Here is a 14240-nt window from a genome sequence, read left to right on the forward strand (position 1 = left end):
CATCTTTACAACTATTGAATCAATACGTTTCGGGCCATGACAATTTACAATTTAAGGTAACGCCAAGTAATTTAGTCTCGTCAACTTGTTCAACAGCCACACCGTTCATTACCAGATGCAGCTGAGGTCTAGAACTTTGGGAATGGATGGGGGCGTGCTTACCCCCCTGTTTCCTGTAGTCCACGATCAACTCCTTGGTCTTCCTGACATTGAGGGATAGGCTGTTGTCCTACGTCAGCCTACGTACAGTATACAGCAGGTAGTTATCTTGAATGGACGATCTTATAAGGAGTCTAAAGCAGATAAAGCACTTCCTGCCTGTATAGAATGGTTCCAGAGAACTTCACACACAGTTACCACACGTACCTCACCACATCCCACAGTGTGACTGTTGTAGGTGCAGTGTTATATTAGTCATCACGCGAGATGTGTCTTTGTTAGTAAACTTCATGGCGAGTAACTAAGAAAATAAAGACTCAACCACAGTCGACAAAATTAGAACGGGGTTTTGTGAAAGAAAATCCAATATTGCTTCATTTTATCCACTGTTTAGAAAATGTGAAAGAAATGTTGCTTAGGGCCCCCAAAAGGCTAGTGCCGGCCCTAATTCATTGGTGCCGTTTCACTCAGACAAGTTATATTAAAATGGGCTTGTTCATGTTGGTGTCGTTCTCTCCACATAAAAGCGTAGTCCTCATGCTACTCTTTGAAATGTCAGTACCCTCGTTGTCTCTGCCGTCCCGATCAGGGCGTTACTAGTTACCACAGCCACAAAGTCATAACTATGGCTAAACCCCGCCTATTTCCAAAATGTATCTTCTAAAAAAAAATCTGATGTTAAACCTAACCTTAACCACACTGCTAACCTTGTGCCTAACCACAACCTTATATTAAGACCAAAAAGCTTATTTCCCCCATACATTTTTATGATATCCCTTTTTACTTTGTGGCTGTGGTAACTAGTGACAACCGACCCGAGCGCCCCGTTCTGAACTTCAACAACGGTGAGAGGTCTGCTGAAGTTAAAACTGCACGGGGACCGAAGAGGCGCCCGCTTTCATCACCTAGTTTTTTCTCATTCTTGGAACGATGGAGTTCAATCCAAAGAGGACTGTTTTGACGTTGCTTTTGATCCAGTGTAAGTACTTTTGCACTTCTATGGACTTAGATTAAGATTAGAAAACGTTATTTTGCTATACGTGTCAAGTGCCAGAGATATTCCAGTGCAATACAGGCTACTGATGCAAGTGTATCAACGCTATGATTACGCCAGTTGGCTATCTATGGAAAGTATACAAATGTTTCTCATGGCTCCCCTGAGATACCTGGGCACAAGATAACGTTGCTTCAATCTCTCAGTGACATTCCTTTGAAAACGTGTCAGTACAGATGAGGCTGGAGGGGTACCAAAATATTTAAGATATTATGGATATCAGGAATTGAACACTTTATTTGGAGTGCGGTGTATTGTGATTTTAGGACTAGTTATCCGCTAGATTTAGAAAGAGAGTTTTTTCTGCAGTTGAACAGTCAAGAGTGTTGAGAAAGCAGCACTATTGCAGGTTAAACCAGGCTCTATTGCATTTCCATGTGTTCTCAGGTGAGAGCTGGTTTGGTAACCCGGAGAGATATTCTGTTGCCTGAAGCGATGAAAATTATTGTCAGCCAGGCATGCTCATACACTACATCATCAACATCTGCTCGTTGAACATCTCGTTCCAAAATCATGTGTTAATATGGAGTCGGTCCCCCCTTTTTGCCGCTATAACAGCCTCCACTCTTCTGGGAAGGCTTTCGACTAGATGTTGGAACATTGCTGCGGCGACTTGCTTTCCATTCAGCCACGAGCATTAATGAGGTCGGACACTGATGTTGGGCGGTGAGGCCTGGCGCGCAGTTGGCGTTCCAATTCATCCCAAAGGTGTTCCATGGGGTTGAGGTCAGGGCTCTGTGCAGACCAGTCAAGTTCTTCCACGCCGATCTCAACAAACCATTTCTGTATGGACCTCGCTTTGTGCCCGAGGCCACTGTCATGCTGAAACAGGAAAGTGCCTTCCCCAAACTGTTGCTACAGAACTAAGGGGCCTCACTGGAACTAAGGGACCAACCCATGAAAACCAGCCCCAGACCATTATTCATCCTCCACCAATTTTTACAGTTGATAATACGCATTTGGGCAGGTAGCGTTCTCCTGGCATCCACCAAACCCAGATTCTTTCGTCGGACTGCCAGATTATGAAGCGGGATTCATCACGCCAGAAAAACCGTTTCCACTGCTCCAGAGTCCAATGGCGGTGAGCTTTACACCACTCCAGCCGACACTTGGCATTGCGCATGGTGATCTTAGGCTTGTGTGTGGCTGCTCGGCCATGGAAACCCATTTCATGAAGCTCCCAACAAACAGTTATTGTGCTGCCGTTGCTTCCAGAGGCAGTTTGGAACTCGGTAATGAGTGTTGCATCCAATGACAGATGATTTTTACGCACTATGCCCTTTCAGCATTCTGCGGTCCCGTTCTGTGAGCTTGTGTGGCCTACCACTTTGCGCCTGAGCTGTTGTTGCTCCTAGACGTTTCCACTTCACAATAACAGCACCTACAGTTGACCGGGGCAGCTCTAGCAGGGCAGAAATTTGACAAACTGACTTGTTGGAAAGGTGGCATCCTATGACGGTGCCACGTTGAAAGTCACTTCAATAAGGCCATTCTACTGCCAATGTTTGTCTTTGGAGATTGCATGGCTGTGTGCTTGATTTTATATACCTGTCAAGAAGGGGTGTGGCTCAAATAGCTGAATCCACTTATTTGAAGGGATGTCCACATACTTTTGTATATTTAGTGTATCCTCATGATGAGGTTACAATGAGCTGTGCGAAGGAGGAGGACACACCGACTTCTCTGACGGAGGTGTGTAGAAGAGCTGCAACAACATTCTAAAAGCCACCTTCTTCATTCTTTCGACTCTTGCCTGAAGAGTTTCAAAGTATAGTTAGGCAACTATATATTAATGTATGGCATGGTTCCTCCCTGTTTTTCCCCAGAGAGATGCTGACTGCAGTTCTCACCGCCCAAAACAAGCCATGTTTGCTATCATGTCATACAGCTGTTTGAAATGTTAGAGATGGTGAAAAGACAGCATCGATTGGTTCAGGGACTACAGATTTTACTGACCACCTGACGTGACCAGGATGATCTCTAGTTTTAGCCTATCTTGATCAGAGGTTGACCGATTATGATTTTTCAATGCCGATACCGATTATTGGAGGACCCAAAAAAGCCAATACCGATTAATCGGACAATTTTTTATATATATTTGTAATAATGACAATTACAACAATACTGAATGAACAATGAACCCTTTTATTTTAACTTAATATAATACATAAATAAAATATATTTAGTCTCAAATAAATAATGGAACATGTTCAATTTGATTTAAATAATGCAAAAACACAGTGTTGGAGAAGAAAGTAAAAGTGCAATATGTGCCATGTAAAAAAGCTAACATTTCAGAACATGAGAACATGTGAAAGCTGGTGGTTCAATAATCCCAGTTCTTCAATATTCCCAGTTAAGAAGTTTTAGGTTGTAGTTATTATAGGAATTATGACGCGTCGACTATTTCTCTCTCTACCATTTGTATTTCATATACCTTTGACTATTGGATGTTCTTATAGGCACTTAGTATTGCCAGCCTAATCACGGGAGTTTATAAGGCTTGAAGTCATAAACAGCGCTGTGTATCAAGCATTGCTAAGAGCTGCTGGCAAAGTGCTGTTTGAATGAATGCTTACGAGCCTGCTGCTGCCTACCACCGCTCAGTCAGACTGCTCTATCAAATATCAAATCATAGACTTAATTATAATAAACACGCAGAAATACGAGCCTTTGGTCATTAATATGGTCAAATCCGGAAACTATAATTTAGAAAACAAAACGTTTATTCTTTCAGTGAAATACGGAACCATTCCTTATTTTGTTGATCGGGTGGCAACCCTAAGTCTAAATATTGCTGTTACATTGCACAACCTTCAATGTTATGTCATAATTATGTACAATTCTGACAAATTAATTACGGTCTTTGTTAGGAAGAAACACAGTTCGTAACGAGCCAGGCGGCCAAAACTGTTGCATATACCCTGACTCTGCTTGCACTGAACGCAAGAGAAGTGACACAATTTCCCTAGTTAATATTGCCTGCTAACATGCATTTATTTTAACTAAATATGCAGGTTTAAAAATATATACTTCTGTGTATTGATTTTAAGAAAGGCATTGATGTTTATGGTTAGGTACATTTGTGCAAAGAATGTGCTTTTTTCGCGAATGCGCTTTTGTTAAATCATCACCCGTTTGGCGAAGTTGAATTGGGCTGTGATTCGATGATAAATTAACAGGCACCGCCTTGATTATATGCAACGCAGGACAAGCTAGTTAACCTAGTAATATCATCAACCATGTATAGTTAACTAGTGATTATGTGAAGATTGATTGTTTTTTATAAGATAAGTTTAATGCTAGCTAGCAACTTACCTTGGCTCATTGCAGCCACAAGGTCCTTTTGACGCTGCACTCGCGTAAAAGATGGTGAGCCTGCCACGCAGTTTCCTCATGGGTTGTAATGTAATCGGCCATAATTGGCGTCCAAAAAGGCAGATTACCGATTGTTATGAAAACTTGAAATCGGCCATGCCGATTAATCGGTCGAACTCTAATCTTGATTATTGTCCAGTCATATGGTCAAGTGCTACAAAGAAAGACCAAGTTAAGATGCAGCTGGCCAAGAACAGAGCAGCACGTCTTGATCTTCAATGTAATCAGAGGGCTAATATTAATACTGTCCATGTCAGTCTCTGTTGGCGAGTTGAGAAAAGACTGACTACGTCACTTCTTGCTTTTATAAGAAACATTAATGTGTTCAAATTCCAAATGTTTTGCATAGTCAACTTACACAGAGCACTGACACACACACTTACCCCACCAGACATGCCACCAGGGGTCTTTTCACAGTCCCCAGGTTCAGAACAAATTCAAGGAAACGTACAGTATTATACAGAACCATGAGTGCATGGAACTCCCTTCCATCTTATATACTGTAGCGCAAGTGAACAGCAAACCTGGTTTCAAAAAACAAATAAAGCAACACCTCACGGCACAACGCCTCTCCCTCATGTGACCTACTTGTTGTGTGTATGTACTGACATGTATGTGGAACTGATAGATGCACACACACACTACATGTTCATCTGTTTCAATGTATGCAAATTGTAAAGTATTTTGTCTATAATGTCTTTCTCGTTATATGTCGAACCCCAGTAAGACTAGCTGTTGCCATTGGCGTCGGCTAATGGGGATCCTAATAAATCGAAACAAATCAAATAAACTCCCAATAGACATGGATTCACCAGAGCCCTCCGCTGCCCAGCCACTGTCCAATGAGATGCTCAGTCAGTCACAGAGCAGGGATCTAAAGTGGGTTATCCAGCTTGCTGCACACAATGCACCCAGCCGACTGGAACCACATTGGGACAGAATCAGCAAGGTTTACACAGGGCCAGTGGGGACTCTCTCTGTATCTCTCTCTCTCTCTTTCTTTCTCACACACACTCTCTCTCTCTCTCTCTCTTTCTTTCTCACACACTCTCTCTCTCTTTCTTTCTCACACATTCTCTCTCTCTCTCTCTCTTTCTTTCTCACACTCTCTCTCTCTCTCTCTCTCTCTCTCTCTCTCTCTTTCTTTCTCACACACACTCTCTCTCTCTCTTTCTTTCTCACACTCTCTCTCTCTCTCTCTCTCTTTCTTTCTCCCACACTCTCTCTCTATCTTTCTTTCTCACTCTCTCTCTCTCACTCTCTCTCTCTCTCTCTCTCTCTCTCTCTCTCTCTCTCTCTCTCTCTCTCTCTCTCTCTGCCTGTTAGTCGGTCGGTCTGTGTATACGTGCACAGTACCAGTCAAAAGTTTGGACACACCTACTCATTCCAGAGTTCTTTCTTTACTTCTACAATGTTCTACATTGTAGAATAACAGTGAAGACATCAAAACGATGAAATAACACAGATGGAAATCATGTAGTAACCAAAAAAGATCCATCAGTGTGACCACAACTGGCGCGTGTGATTAATGAGATGATCTTCACCTCCTCACATCCTGTTCTAAGATATCTGCCCGCCACTTGCTAACAGGTAGATTAAACTCAAGGGTTGCATCCAAAATGTCATCCTATTTCCTATGTGGTGCACTACTTTTGACCAGGGCCCATAGGGAATACCCATAGGGAATAGCCTGGTCTAAAGTACTGCACTACACAGGGAATATGGTGTCATTTGGAGCCTTTGGCCCTCTCACAGCCCTGTTTTAGTGTTTGGATGTGATGTGACTCATTACTGAACCATGATAACACTTAAGTAACTATACTATCATATCTTAGCTGTCTAGTAGTATGGAGCAAAATGCTGCAATTACGGAACTGAAGGGTAAAGTTCACCTGGCCTGTGTTAGGTTAGGCCTTGTATGGTATGTGAACTTAACCTGATTGTGGTTTCACCACCCTACTAAGCAAATTCTCTTTGTTTTTCTGCAGCATAAAATGCCCAGACCCCTCGGTTGGAATAAAGTTTATAAAAGCGCTTCATGGTGGCTCACACAGCATATGTAAAAAGTAGCATTCAATCACATTCTTTGTCACTGTCTCCAAGTAAGAAAAATGTATTCTTGGGAAATGCTCAATTCTAACCCATTCATTCTTTCCGTGCTCGTCAATTGCTAACATTTAGGTGTTAGTCATTTAGCAGACGCTCTTATCCAGAGCAACAACTGTCATGGTGAGTAAAACCTTTCCTCAATAAAGCAGCGATCAGCCAAGTCAGTGCTGGTAAGACAAGTGTAGTGCAAGAAAGGCAAGGGTGTTAGTTAAAAAAATATGTTTCTATTCTTACTCAGTGTCTCTCTGTTCAGTGTAGGCTCTGTTATAGACCTCATGGATGGTGACGTGACTGTTGTTTGGTCGTCCTGAAAGGCCTTGCTAGTGGTTTGATATCAGTCACACTCATCTCAATAGGCCCCTCGCTACTGTGTGTCGTCTATAAGCAGCCACTGCACTGACATGTCTGAAACCTTAGACCAGTAATCTGTACATATTGTCATGCTTCGACTTGTCCAGATTGGTGATCACACACAGCCAGATCCCTGTCTCGAGTTGAATCCATCTTCAGTGCCTTTGGGGAAATGTAAGGCCGTTGAAATTCTTACCTTGCTCTTACAATAGAACAATGAGGGTACTTTGGGCTGCTGTATGTATGAATTGTGATTAAATACTAGCAAGGTCGTCTAAACACAGAGTTGAGTATTATTATCATTGTCGTTATATTTTGACCTTCAGCTCACATGGTGGAAAAAGACTTTCTTTATGTTTCACTGTGAATGCCTTAGGTGTCATGCCTTGATGGATGTGTTTGAATGTCTCTGACATCTTTACTATCGCAAGACCCGACACTGCATAGTACTGCATTGTTGTTGGTGTTAGGAATTTGTTGTTATTCCTGGTACAACCGTAGTATCCTGGGAACAAGGATAACACACACACACACACACACTTACATGCCCACACACACACATAAAAGATAAGCACTTCATAGCCCCATATCACAGACGAAGAAGGTGTGGTGTTTTTTTGTCATTCAATTCATCTCCCCGTCTTACACAACCCTGAACCTCGCTGCCGCAGCATATTTGTGGTGGAGGAGAGTGTTATTTACGATAGCAGTGTGATCTCTTCCTCTCTCTCTTTCTCTCTCCCTCTCTCCCTCTCTCCCTCTGCAGGTTGGAGAATCCCCCGATCCCTATCCTTTAATGTGGGGACGGCAGGAGCCAAGGTATTCTCTGGACCTGCCCTAGAGGAGTTTGGATACACTGTGAAACAGTTCCGAAATCACCAAGGGAAATGGTGAGACTAGACTACTGAGTCATGCACAGGCCGCCGTACAGAAGCAGTACAGAGTGGTAGAAAGGGTCACGTTCTGACATGGTCAGAGCAGCATCTCAGCACAGTCACAGACGCACACGTGTACTACGCTGGGCTTATGTGCAGTTACGACAGTAGTACTGTGTCCAATCACTCTCACACACAGTATAGAGGCCAGGAGAGCTAACACAGGCCCTAGCTTCGTTTGGGTCTGAGAGATCCAGAACTGTGGTGTAGCTGCTGGATTTGGAACCCATGCTGTGAGCATCCGTTTTCTCAAGCTAATGCTGTTCCTGTTCTTACAGTAGGTCACATGACCCTCAGCAGGGTTGGCAACGGAGCAAGATCCAGGCACTTCAAACAGTATACTGGCACATACATACACGCACGCACACACACACACACACACACACATGCCCACACACTCACATTATAGAGTAATACTGCTGATCACCACAGAGCAGACATCACAGACAGGGTTCTTGGGTTCACGTCTCGCTCGCACACACACACTTCCTGTAGTCCGTAGTGCCGTCTGTCTGCATCCGGGAGATCTCAGAGGAGACATGTTCCTTTTGAATACATCTCTCCAGGGACCTAACTGCCTTCCTTTCATTCCCGTCATAAACAAACATGGAGACTGAGCCTGGGTTAACCTATGGCATGTTATCTATGTGTGGATGGAAACATTGGTAATAAAGGAAAGGGCCCTGAAGATGCTGTTATGTCTCCACAAGACTAGATAAACATTTAACTTGAGGTTTGAGGGAGGGAAATGATTGAGAAACACAAATAAGTAGATGTCCACCACTTAGGATGATGGTGGGTTGTATAATTGTGTCAATGACTTAAGTGGACTTCAATTGAATGTGGTTTTGACTAACCTCGTCCCCGGACTGACTCAACAGGAAGAGAGCTGGCTGGTGGACGAGACTAGGTTTTGACAAAATGACAGTGGAAAGAGGTTTACGGTTTCGTCATTTGTAATCTTGACAGTTACCCCATTTGAAATTAGAGGCATAAAGGCCTCTTAACCCCAGAGAAAAGAGGTGCCTTGTTGCATTGAAAGCCAGAGTGTATGACATCACAGAGATGGCCAGGTGAAAGTTCACTCACTTTGTCTAATTGGCTGCCTCCTGTCTCGGAATGTGGGCTTTGGCTCTAACACAAAGTCAATGGGAGAGTTTTGGGAGTTTTGGGATATTCAGAGAAACCACACCGAAACATGAATGCCAACCATTGGCAAGCGTGTACCAAGTTCATAATGTTTCTTTAGTTGTCATCCATCACCATGGGAAAAGGCGTCGAAGTCACAAATTAAAAGAGACTAATGGTTGTTGACTTTCATAAACCAGACAATGGGTACAACAACAAAACACTCTAAACCAAATACACCGCTTACCACTATTACGGCAAAATGAGGCCGTTTAAAACCACTGGAATAGTGGTAAACTTGCCTGGTAGCGGAGCCAAGTGTATCTTGTCCCGACACGCAGTGAGGGCTTTGGCTCTAACACAAAGTCAGTGGGGGCGTTTGGGGATATTCAGAGAAACCACACCGAAACACGAATGCCAACCATCGGCAAACATGTACCAAGTTCATAATGGAACTGAAATGTTTCTTCAGCTGTAACCAGTGGAATACAAGTTTATATCTGTGGTTTAGAAACGAGCATGGCGAGGAAGTGCTGTTATGTGACGAGCATATTCTCCTGCATACTACTGATAGCAGAGGTCATGCTTTGGGCTTCTATTCTGTCTTTATTAGGTTTAATATCACACCAACACACTGTGTCCTGGCCAAAAAGATATACAGTCATGACTGAAATTATAGGCACCCTTTTGATAAATATGAGCAAAAAAAGACTGGCTTTCATAAACCAGACAATGGGTACAACAACAAAAAACTCTAAACCAAATACACCGCTTACCACTATTACGGCAAAATGAGGCCGTTTAAAACCACTGGAACAGTGGTAAACTTGCCTGGTCGCTGACCCAAGTGTATCTTGTCCCGACGCGCAGTGAGAAAGATGGTTTCTTTCACTGCATGGGAGGCAAAGACAAGATCAAGGGCCACATCTCCAAATCTTCAATTAGAAGCCACCTTCAGGCCAATAGGCTATTTGGAAGGGTTGCCATAAAATACGCCTTTATTGAAAGCAACCCACAAATGTAAATGTTTGGAGTTTGCTACACGTCATTGGCACTTGGATTTGCACCGGGTGCTATGGTCAGATAAGACGAAAATAGAGCTCTTCATATATGCACACCAGTGGTGGGTTTGGCCTCGAATGAAGGATGCATAAGCAGAAAATAACCCCATACCTACTGTAAAATATGGTGGTGGATCTTTGATGTTATGGGCCTATTTTGCTTCCACTGGTCCTGGGGCCCTTGTTAAGGTCAACGACATCATGAAATATACAGAGTACAAGGACATTCATCGGGTTGCCTCTGCCAGGAGGCTGAAACTTGGCTGCAAGTGGTTCTTCCAACACACATTGAAATCTTCAAAGAAATGGTTAATTGGCCACAGAAATCAGCATTTTGTAATTGCCATCTCTGTCTCCGGACTCGGACCCCATTGAAAACCTGTGGTTTGAATTGAAGAGGGCAGTTCATAAGCGTAGACCGAAGGATATCAAGGATCTGGAAAGATTCTGTATGGAGGAATCAAACATTACGGAAAAAGGCTAAGTGGAATTATCCTCGCAAGGGGAGACTCCACAAAGTATTGAAAACAGGGTCGCCGATCATTTTTAGATCATTTTTTTATTACTTGTTTAATAAAATATTTACAATTTAAATGTTTTTGGAGCATGCAGTATTTAAGCAATAAGGCACTAGAAACCAGGATAATTGTGTGTTATCTCCCGACTAAAACCTGTTATTATCACACGATAATGCCTGGGTTCGAGGGCCTTATTGCTTTTATAAAATGGTTGCCAACATATTTAAAAAAAATAAAAAAAATAAATAAAGATTAATGACATTAAAAACATTATTAAAATGTTATTTTAATGAGTAAATTTGTTTTATTTCACCCTTCCACCAGATAATATAGTCCCGGCGGAAAATCCAGTTGTTAGTTCTGAGGTTCTGAAGTTGGTAACCAAACAGGCTGGTCGTTAGTTCTATTCTCATGTTTTGACCCAGTCGGTCATTCTGTTCATTCCACGTTACTATGCTAAACAAATCATTGGCAGGTAGCTAGCTATAATAGAGGATCGATGATTACAAGCTATTGCCCATAGCTTATACCATCTACTGCATCTTGCCTGTGCCGGCCATAGCTCATCCATATATTTATATGTACATTTTCTTATTCATTCCTTTACACTTGTGTGTATAAGGTAGTTGTTGTGAAATTGTTAGATTACTTGTTAGATATTACTGCACGGTTGGAACTAGAAGCACAAGCATTTCGCTACACTCGCATTAACATCTGCTAACCATGCGTATGTGATCAATACAATTTGATTCGATTTGATTTGAGGCATTACACATGGAATGCGGAGATTGTGGTGCTGTAACTATCAACCAATCAGCATCCATTATCCAAACGACCCGTTTTATAAAGCTCAGTAATTATGTCATTTATTTTACACTGTCTTTTTTGCTCTCCTTTATCAAGGGTACCGATAATTTCAGTCATGACTGAAGATTCAAAGCCAGCAGAATATTAAATTGTTTACAGATCAACTGCTGAGTGGTCTCTCTGTTCACGCTGTAGTCGGCAGCAGCTAGCCTAGTGGTTAGAGCGTTGGGCCAGTAACCGAAAGGTTGCTAGATCGAATCCCCGAGCTGACAAGATACAAATCTGTCATTCTGCCCCTGAACAAGGCAGTTAACCCACTCTTCCTAGGCCGTCATTGTAAATAAGAATTTGTTCTCAACTGACTTGCCTAATTAAATAAAGGTTACAGAAAATAGAAGTAGTCTAGCAAGGTGGGGCTTTCCTCAGTGATGTGGGCTTGGCTTTTCTATGGTGTTAGGTCATCAAGAAAGGATAATGAGTGTGACTGGTCTGATGTCACGCTGTGTAATATAGTGGCCGTGTGTGTCCTGACTGATTGACTCACATGGCAGTAACACCATGGATCCCGAGGCCCCTGAGCCACCAACAGCACTGGCTCTGATCATTATGTCTCTCTCATGCAACAGGCAGAGTCTGAAAACATCCTTTCACTGTACTTTGCCCTTCAGGGTTAACATTTCAGTGATACCCATCTCGGATCCGGGAACGTCCTCATCAAAAAAGCTGACTAGCATAGCCTAGACTAACGGGACAGGGATATCATATAATATCATTTTCATGAAATCACAAGTCCAATACAGCAAATGGAAGATAAACATCTTGTGAATCCAGCCATCATTTCCGATTTTTTAAATGTTTTACAGCGAAAACACAATATGTATTTCTAGTACAAAAAAAAAGTATGGATGTATGTACTTGTAAGTCGCTCTGGATAAGAGCGTCTGCTAAATGACTTAAATGTAAATGTATTAGCTAACCACAATAGCCAAAGACTCAACCGCATATTTTCACCATGTTTCTACCGCATAGGAAGCTATCACAAAACCAACCAAATAGAGATATAATTAGTCACTAACCAAGAAACAACTTCCTCAGATGACAGTCTTATAACATGTTATACAATAAATTTATGTTTTGTTCGAAAATGTGCGTATTTGAGGTATAAATCATAGTTTTACATTGCAGCTACCATCAAAAATATCACCAAAGCAGCCAGAATAATTACAGAGAGCAACGTGAAATACCTAAATACTCATCATAAAACATTTATGAAAAATACATGGTGTACAGCAAATGAAAGATAAACATCTTGTGAATCCAGCCAATATTTCAGATTTTTTAAGTGTTTTACAGCGAAAACACAATATAGCATTATATTAGCTTACCACAATAGCCAAACACACAACCGCATTTATTCACCGCATAGATAGCATTCGCAAAAACCAGCAAAAGATCTAAAATGAATCACTAACCTTGAAAAACTTCATCAGATGACAGTCTGATAACATCAGGTTATACAATACACTTATGTTTTGTTCGAAAATGTGCATATTTAGAGCTGCAAACCGTGGTTATACATTGTGAAAATGTAGCAACATTTCCCCAGAATGTCAAGAGCTATTTTGGACACTCACCTAATCTGACCATAGAACTTATCATAAACTTTACTAAAAAATACATGTTGTATAGCAAATGAAAGATACACTAGTTCTTAATGCAACCACCGTGTTAGATTTTTAAAAATAACTTTACCTTAACAAACAGCTTGCGTTATTGCGAGACAGCGCCCGCCAAAACGGCGGAGAATAGAAATAACATTTTCCACAGAAATACAAAATAACATCATAAATTGTTCTTACTTTTGCTGAGCTTCCATCAGAATCTTGTACAAGGAGTCCTATTTCCAGAATAAATCGTTGTTTGGTTTTAGAATGTCCTTTTCTCCTGTCGAATTCGCGCCACAATGCTAGCCAATGTTGATGACGTTCCCAGTTTCTCTCGACGCAAAGGACGGAAAACTCCAAAAGTCCCAATAAACGTTGAATAATCTGATAAAACTCGGTTGAAAAAACATACTTTACGATGTTATTATCACATGTATCAAATAAAATCAGAGCCGGAGATATTAGCCGTGTATACCGAACGCTTATCAGAAGACAATATGGAGGTGCTTCGCGCGCCTAGGTAGAGAAAGGAAATTCCTGACTTGCCACTCCAAAAGCTCTTCTTCGACCTCAGATCAAGCTAGACACCCCATTCCACCTTCCCCTGCCTGTTGACATCTAGTGGAAGGCGTATGAAGTGCATGCACCTTCCACACCTGTAGATAATGGAAAAACTCTGTAACTGTCATTGTCTTGTTGTGAATGTGTGTACTGTATCCAAATATGGGTACATGTACAGTCTATGGTGTACAAGGACAGTAACATCAGTGTATTCCCGAACAATGGTATATAAGCTACCAATGATTGTGTGTAATTTAGACATACATGCCATTGTAATTATTATGTAATCCGTATACACGTCTGTCTGTCTGTCTGCCTGCTTGTCTGTGTGCATGCATGGGTGTGTGTTCCCCCAGGTTGCTGGTTGGTTCTCCCTGGAGTGGATACAACCAGGACAGGAAAGGAGACATCTACAAGTGTGAGATCAGAGGGGCCAGTTCAGGCTGCCAGAGACTCAACCTGCAGAGTAAGACATACTTCATACTCTTCATATTGTAGATACTTTATACTCAACC

At 42.0% G+C, this 14240-nt stretch overlaps 1 protein-coding gene across 1 annotated transcript in view; it reads left to right on the forward strand.

The window, feature by feature from the left end:
• The first annotated feature begins 871 nt into the window (after positions 1-871).
• The window catches only part of LOC129818822 (integrin alpha-2-like), a 34199-nt gene continuing 20830 nt past the window's right edge, over positions 872-14240 (forward strand). The window contains exons 1-3 of the mRNA XM_055875081.1: positions 872-1138; positions 7818-7941; positions 14082-14191. Coding sequence (XP_055731056.1) covers positions 1090-1138; positions 7818-7941; positions 14082-14191 — 283 coding nt within the window. The 5' untranslated portion in view covers positions 872-1089. The remainder of the gene's footprint in view (positions 1139-7817; positions 7942-14081; positions 14192-14240) is intronic.

This window comes from Salvelinus fontinalis, chromosome 21 (genome assembly GCF_029448725.1).
Source record: "Salvelinus fontinalis isolate EN_2023a chromosome 21, ASM2944872v1, whole genome shotgun sequence".
Taxonomy (NCBI): Eukaryota; Metazoa; Chordata; class Actinopteri; order Salmoniformes; family Salmonidae; genus Salvelinus; species Salvelinus fontinalis.